General features: G+C 43.9%; 1 protein-coding gene across 1 annotated transcript in view; it reads left to right on the top strand.

Moving 5' to 3' along the window:
- Positions 1-322: 322 nt before the first annotated feature.
- ITGA8 (integrin subunit alpha 8) overlaps positions 323-7293 on the top strand; it is a 205425-nt gene continuing 198454 nt past the window's right edge. Inside the window, exons 1-2 of the mRNA XM_073018751.1 lie at positions 323-1073; positions 1739-1872. Coding sequence (XP_072874852.1) covers positions 865-1073; positions 1739-1872 — 343 coding nt within the window. The 5' untranslated portion in view covers positions 323-864. The remainder of the gene's footprint in view (positions 1074-1738; positions 1873-7293) is intronic.

Below are 7293 nucleotides of genomic sequence, written 5' to 3'. Positions count from 1 at the left end.
CAGGAGGCTGAGGCAGGAGGATCGCTTGAGCCCAGGAGTTTGAGGTTTCAGTGAGCTATGATAGCACCATTGCACTCCAGCCTGGGGGAGAGAGAGACCCTATTTCTAAAAAGAAAAAAATAAACAAACAAAATAAAGTAAACCAACCAAAGAAAAACAAATCCCACCCGCACGCACACACACCCACCCAACAACAAAAACAAACAAAAAAAGCCCCTCGAGGCTTTCTTGTTTATGAGTTAGCTCTGCCAGGAGGTGGGTGGACTTGGGGGAGGACAGGGTTCTTGCATTTCAACTTCAACTCTCAGTCACAGACGTGCAAAGCCATGAACGCTGAGGTCAGGCTGCAGAGGTGATGCAGAGATCATTGCTTTGTCCCTCCTGGTGGTGGGGTTGGTTTTCACATCCTCCATCCAAGCTGCGCATTTGAGGGAAACTGGAGCAAGCTCTCCCTCCACGTGGGGCATTACTTCTAAAGCAATAAATAGCTTGAGGTGACAGATGCGAAACTGATTGTCCTTGAGATGAAACTGCAATAGAAATCCGGGCAGCCCGAACAGGCATCCAGAGCTCCAGCCACCAGCGCAGCCGCCGGGGAGTCCCCAGCTCTAGACCAGCCGCGAGGAGGCGCCGCGAGAGTAGTGGTCCCCGCCGGGCCGGAGGAGGGCTAGAGCGCCTGGGCCAGCCCACGAGCCGGGCGGGCGGGTGGGCGCAAGCAGACGCCGGGCACTGTCACCGCGGATGCGCTGGGCGCACGGACCCGGGACGCGGGCAGCTGGGAACCGCCAGATTCCACCCGCGCCGCTAGCCCCGACGGGGTCTTCGGCTCGCGCTCCTGGGTAGCAGCCACCGGGGCGGAGGGAGATGTCGCCCGGGGCCAGCCGCGGTCCCCGGGGAAGCCGGACGCCGCTGATAGCGCCTCTCTGCTGCGCTGCCGCCGCGCTGGGGATGATGTTGTGGTCTCCTGCCTCGCAGGCGTTCAACCTGGACGTGGAAAAGCTCACGGTGTACAGCGGCCCCGAGGGCAGCTACTTCGGTTACGCTGTGGACTTCCACATACCCGACGCCCGCACGTAAGTCTCCCGACCCGGAGAGGTGCGCGCGGGGGCGAACGCTCTCCAGTGTCCGGTCCCAGCAGCTCTGCCCCGCAGTCCCCGCAGCCTGGGATCCCCGTCCTGCCGCCCGCCCGGGGTCTCGTCTCTCTCCCCGCCACCAGCCCCTTCTCTCCCCTGCCATGCTAGATGTGTCTTGTGAACTTTGAGCTAGAGACATGCCACTTGCATAGAACACGCAAGTCCTGAGTGTTCCGGGTACCAAGACGCACGCATCCCACAAAGGAGAGAACGGGACCCGGAAGACCAAAGTCAATTAAAACCGCGACCACAGCGCGGTCTGTTTATGCAGAGCCTGTAACCATTGCGTCTGGGCGCAAAAGCTGTCGGCTACCAGCAGCTGGGCTCTGTCTTTGGCTTCCTCCCACCCCACCCCCTTCTCTCATCTCACTGTACCCACAGAGCTCCACCTAGAGAAGCAGGACCGTTTGCACTCTTGCAAACCATGTTGAGGGCCCCCATAGGTTTCCAAGAGGAAATCAAGTTTGACAGTGGGTCCTCATCATAAATACGTTCCTGTCCTCCACACCTGTCCAAGTGTCCCCGGGCAGGAGGCTACAGAGACTGTATTGCATGCGCACGCTTTTGTGGCGCCCAAAGAGTGACCTTCTCCAACTCTTTTGCAGAGCGAGTGTCTTGGTGGGGGCGCCCAAAGCCAACACCAGCCAGCCCGACATCGTGGAAGGGGGAGCCGTCTATTACTGTCCTTGGCCCGTGGAGGGGTCTGCGCAGTGCAGGCAGATACCATTTGACACCACCAGTAAGTGACATTTGTCCTTCTAAGCTGCGGGCCTGGGTTTAGGAGAACCAGGGTCATCCCAGAGAAGAGTTCCCGCTGTCTTAGTGCGGGCTCATTTAGCTTGTCTGATGTGTCCGTGTTGTGGCTGTGTGGGTGTCTAGAGAAATCAATTTTTTCAGCTCTGAGTTAAATGAAGGAAGATGTTTAGTGAACCCTAGAGAAAGGACACTATTTCGACCCTGAGTGTTTGGATGCATCCTGGCAACTCCTGTTTCTTTACCGTTCTGGAATGAGCATTTGCAGGGCAAGTGGATATTTTGGAGAAATACAAAAGATACGTCCTAACTTTGACTGTGGAGAGAATTTGGTTGCTTTTCAAGGACAGATGTGGAAAAAGAGAGCTCTTTAGCGTTTCCAGTGTCCAAGCTCCGGAGGCAGGACTTAGCTGCCCCAGACCCAGACATCTCTCCGTGTTGCTGTTTAATTCTTTACAGAAAGAAAGAATTTTCTTTCAAAATATTAGACATTGGATGCAAACTAGTGCAGGCAGAGTGTGGATGGATTACATTCATTTCCAAAATCCCCAGACAGATGTTTCTTATTTAATTAAAGGGAAAATACATTTTAAACAATTCAGTCTGGTTATGTTTTCTCTGGTGTTTTCTCTTTAGAGCCTGAGAAAATAATTTAAATGCAATGCTTTCAAAAACATTAACACCAAATGCTTTAATTTTTACCACCAAAACTTTATGAATTCAAAAGGTATATGTTATCAGAAAACAAATATCTCTTTCCAGAAAAACGCGAATATGTCAGCTTGAATAATGGTCCTTGATAAATAATCATTTAAAATACCTTTTGCATCACACAACTATTTTATGACATCATACTTGATTTCTTTGATTTTTAATTGTTTGATTAGTGTGTATATAGAATTTATGCAGAATATTTTCATAGAATTTCGATGAAATTGGCTGGCTGATATTTACCTGTTACTATAACTAATTTGTATCTATTTTGTTAAAGGAGAAAACAATTCAGTCCCATAAATATGAAAATCTTTCAAAGTCAAACATACTATGTAAGCATTACCTTGAATTATGACCAAATTAGGAAAGTATTTTATAAAAGCATTGGAAAATCATATTTTTATCATGCCTGTCTCTATCTGGTCACAACAGCTTATCATTTTATTAAATAATTCTGTTATTTTAGACCAGTTTTTATAAGCTTTTACTTTTAAATTTGAGTATTAGCAACCAGGAAGATTAAACCTCTTGATGTTAATTTGTGACATAAATCTTTTAATTAGTTATTTTATCAAGACTTGAGATGCTTTTTAGCTACTGCTCTCTAGTTTAAGAATAAGCTTTTTAAATCAGAAGAATTAAACATTTAAACATAAAATTAATGCCATTTTAATAATTCATACCCAAATCATTTGTATTTTTAAAAGTATTTTAAGCCCAGGCCAAATAAAGACATCATTGACATTATTTGAATTTACATTAAGGAAAGTATTTATATTTTGAGACATGGTTGATGTGTTTTCACCAAGAAGCAATTTACGGTCGCAGAAAAAAATTTAATAATCTTCTTCTATAGTCTCATAACATATCAAATCAGGATCTGATTAGTATATTTTTCTTTTAATAAAGGAAGAATCAGTGTCTGCCCAGATAAGTGACACCTGACTTACTTTGTAAGTATTCATCCCAATAGATGTCATAGGCCAATAGATTAAAAACCAGAGAATCCAGATGTCAACTATGAATTTTTTAAAAAATTGACCACTCCTAACTGAAAATTTTCAATATTAAATTACAAGAGGTAGGCCAGGCAAGGTGGCTCATGCCTGTAATTACAGCAATTTGGGAGGCTGAGGCAGGTGGATCACTTGAGGTCAGGCGTTCAAGACCAGCCTGACCAACGTGGTGAAACCCCATCTCTACTAAAAATACAAAATCAGCCGGGTGTAGGGGTGGTTGCCTGTAATCCCAGCTACTTGGGAAGCTGAGGCAGGAGAATCGCTTGAACCCAGGAGGGAGAGGTTGCAGTTAGTCAAGACAGTGCCATTGCACTCCAGCCTGGGCAACAAGAGTGAAACTCCATCTCAAAAAAAAAAAAAAAAAAAAAATACAATAGGTAATATTTTTCAAGTTCATTCTAAAGCAATTGCTTGAAGCCTTGAATTCACTTTCCCATAGAGAACTAATGCTGAAAGATGTGCTTTGGTTTCCAGAATAGCCCACAGGAATGCACTTAACCCTAATTGTAGCTGAATTATATTTGCAGTAAATCAGTAGGGGACAAACTAGAACAATTTAGCAATTAAATAAAAAAATAATGTTCAGAAAAGATCAGTGTTACTTGGAGAAAGACAATGTCCTCTTCTGTGTAGGTTAGGAAAATGTCTGGATATCTCAAAGGGCTTTAGAGATTGATGCTGCTCATTCCACACTATGTTTTATTTTACTTCCAAATATACAGTGGTTTACTTGATAAATAGATGAATGCACTAATCCTACTATTATACTTATCAATGACAATCATAATAATTTCAGAATTCATAAATGGAGCAAAGTGAGGGAAAGAAGGAGGGAGAAAAATAGATGTTCCTGAAATAATTGAACAGGAAATTTAAAAAGCAAGGCAGGAAAGGCTACACAAGTTTGTGAGAAATGAATGGTTCATGACAGAATGCACAACGCCGTGACCTGTGAAAGACAGGGAGGTTCCACTAGGAGAGGAGAAAGGAATTGTTGGGAAAAGAAAGTTCCCCACGTCAGCCATCAGGGGGTACTGTGGGCCCAGAAACCTTGATTGCCAGTGGGAATGGCCTGAAAACGGGTGTGGGGAAGGAAGCCACCGCCAAAGCTCAGGTATTTGCTACCAAGTGGTTGCTCACTCTCTACACTTCATCTGTGCCAATTGCTTTATCCTTATACCCTCAGACAGTGGAACTGGCAGTGGCGGCTACTTGACGCAAAGCTGTGCAAGTGAAGAAGGCACAGCAGAAGCCAGAGTAGCTATTTCCAATCTGAACATCAGCTTTGTGGACAAAGTGGAATGTTAAAACCAAAGATAAAAGGTAGAAACAGACATCACTGGTTCTGGGTCCTGAAGTCGGTGTTGCCAGAGGCATCCCATTTATACATTGCTATTATGTACCAGACACTATACACACATTGTTTCTACTACATAAAACAAATCAAAACTACTATGTAAAACTCATTCTGTAAGTAAGGAAACCAACATCAAAGGTATACCCAAGACCGTACAGTGGTAAGCGGTAGAGGCAGGACTGGAATAGAGGTCTGCCCAGTTCACAGCCTTCTTCTTCACTCTGCCTTCCTTCCAGAAATGGGGAGAGGATTGACCCTGTTAGACTGCAAGTTCAGGATTATGACTGAGCCCCCAAGGAGCTCTGGAAGGCTATATTCAACTTCCCTCCCTCTCCTCCGTTCCCCTACTCCAACAGTGGCTTTACAGTTCCATTTTAAATGATTCTCCAGAGAAGGGGTGAAAAGGATAAACAGTTTTGGCAGAAGCATTGTAGAAGCAGGGTTTGTCTTGGTGGGAATGGTGGGTCGCATTTGCGCCTGGTTTGCTCAGACTCCCACAGAATGCCCCTTCACGGTCTCTGATAAGCTGCCTCGTGAGTTTCTCTCTGCCCAGTGCCAGTAATGTATTGTTCTCGCCCACAAAAAAGGAAGACAATTTCTCTGCTTAACTAAATAGTGGCCCCAAATTGACATCTGCATAATGGAATGTGATGTGTCAGGCATAAATATGTGTATTGCAAATATTCATCTGTCAAGTCATTGGTGATTTTCCTGGTCTTTTACCCTACTTTTACTACAACATCTGAATTCAAGACATCCTAAGTAAATTTGACCTTTCAATGAAGTTGTTTCATCTTGTTCAGGTTCCTGGGGTGTCTACAATTGGTTGTTCTGCGCTGGTAACCAAGTAAATTCTCTCAGCTTAGACTTTGAGGGAAACAGCCCTATAATTGAGTTCCAGAGTCCAGTTAAGATCCTGTTCCTCCATTTATTTAAGGTCAATGGTCATTTTCTAAAAACTGCCTTTCAGTTTTTTTTTCATGAAATAATCATTATTTATTTTATTTTTACCTTATCACGTAACTTGATTTTTTTTTTTTTTAACATTTCTCATGATAAATACAAAAACAGAGGAAGCTTGCGCTAGCCCAGAATGTCTAATGAATGAATACCAGAAGCATATGCTGGTGGGGGAGGTGAAAAGAGTTGATAATTTTCCTGCTCTGTACAAAATCAAGGGGTTCCAAAAAAAAAAGCACTTCTCTCGTCTCCCTTCTGTCTTTCCCTGTTTACTTCAATAGAAGAAAATTCCTCCTATCACCAAATTGATTTCTTTCACTTTTTTCTCAGGAACTCTTTAAATTATGTCCCATGTCTTAAACAGCTTAAAATATCACATCTGCCTAATTCATGCTTCTCACTTCTGTGTCTACTCCAAGGGTCCCTTTCTTCTTCTTCTTTCTTCTTTCTTCTTTCTTCTTTCTTCTTTCTTCTTTCTTCTTTCTTCTTTCTTCTTTCTTCTTCTTCTTCTTCTTCTTCTTTTTTTGAGACGGAGTCTCGCTCTGTCGCCCAGGCTGGAGTACAGTGGCCGGATCTCGGTTCACTGCAAGCTCCGCTTCCTGGGTTCACACCATTCTCCTGCCTCAGCCTCCCAAGTAGCTGGGACTACAGGCGCCCGCCACCACGCCTGGCTACTTTTTTGTATTTTTAGTAGAGACGGGGTTTCACCGTGTTAGCCCGGATGGTCTCGATTTCCTGACCTCGTGATCCGCCCGTCTCGGCCTCCCAAAGTGCTGGGATTACAGGCATGAGCCACCGCGCCCGGCCCCTTTCTTCTTTTTCCTACGTTTTCCAAACCAATGCATGGGTTAAAGAATGTTAGGTTGTAACCCTTCTGCTAAAAGGCAGAATGAATGAGACAATGAAAAGGACCCTCACTTTTGGAATAATGAAGAGCAAATTGCAACATAGTTTCAAAGTATAGCACACAAATATTTGATTGTTTAAAGGGCAAATAGCAACATAGTTCCAAACTATAGCATACAAGTACTTGATTGTTTTAAATGCTCAAGTAAAATGTTTGAGGAAAAAGGTGATATGCGCTAATTAATGATGATAATCATCAAAGTACTAATAATGATAGAGAAGCAATACAGCTGGGAACCAGTCACAATGAGGAGCCCACATAAAAAGCAGACAGGAAGAGGTAGGAGGTGCCATTGAGATTTGGAAATCATCTGAGAAAAACTAGCAGAATTTGCCTGGTTTCAAGTTAGTATCCCTGTGTTAAAAAAAGAAAAGAAAAGAAAACTTAAAATGGAAGACAATTTGGTTAGGATATTTCAAAGCTCTGGAATGACAAGGTTTTTGTTGGAAT

Source organism: Chlorocebus sabaeus, chromosome 9, assembly GCF_047675955.1.
Source record: "Chlorocebus sabaeus isolate Y175 chromosome 9, mChlSab1.0.hap1, whole genome shotgun sequence".
NCBI lineage: Eukaryota > Metazoa > Chordata > Mammalia > Primates > Cercopithecidae > Chlorocebus > Chlorocebus sabaeus.
Note: the sequence above shows the minus strand (reverse complement) of the source record. Positions and strands in the feature narration are given on the sequence as shown.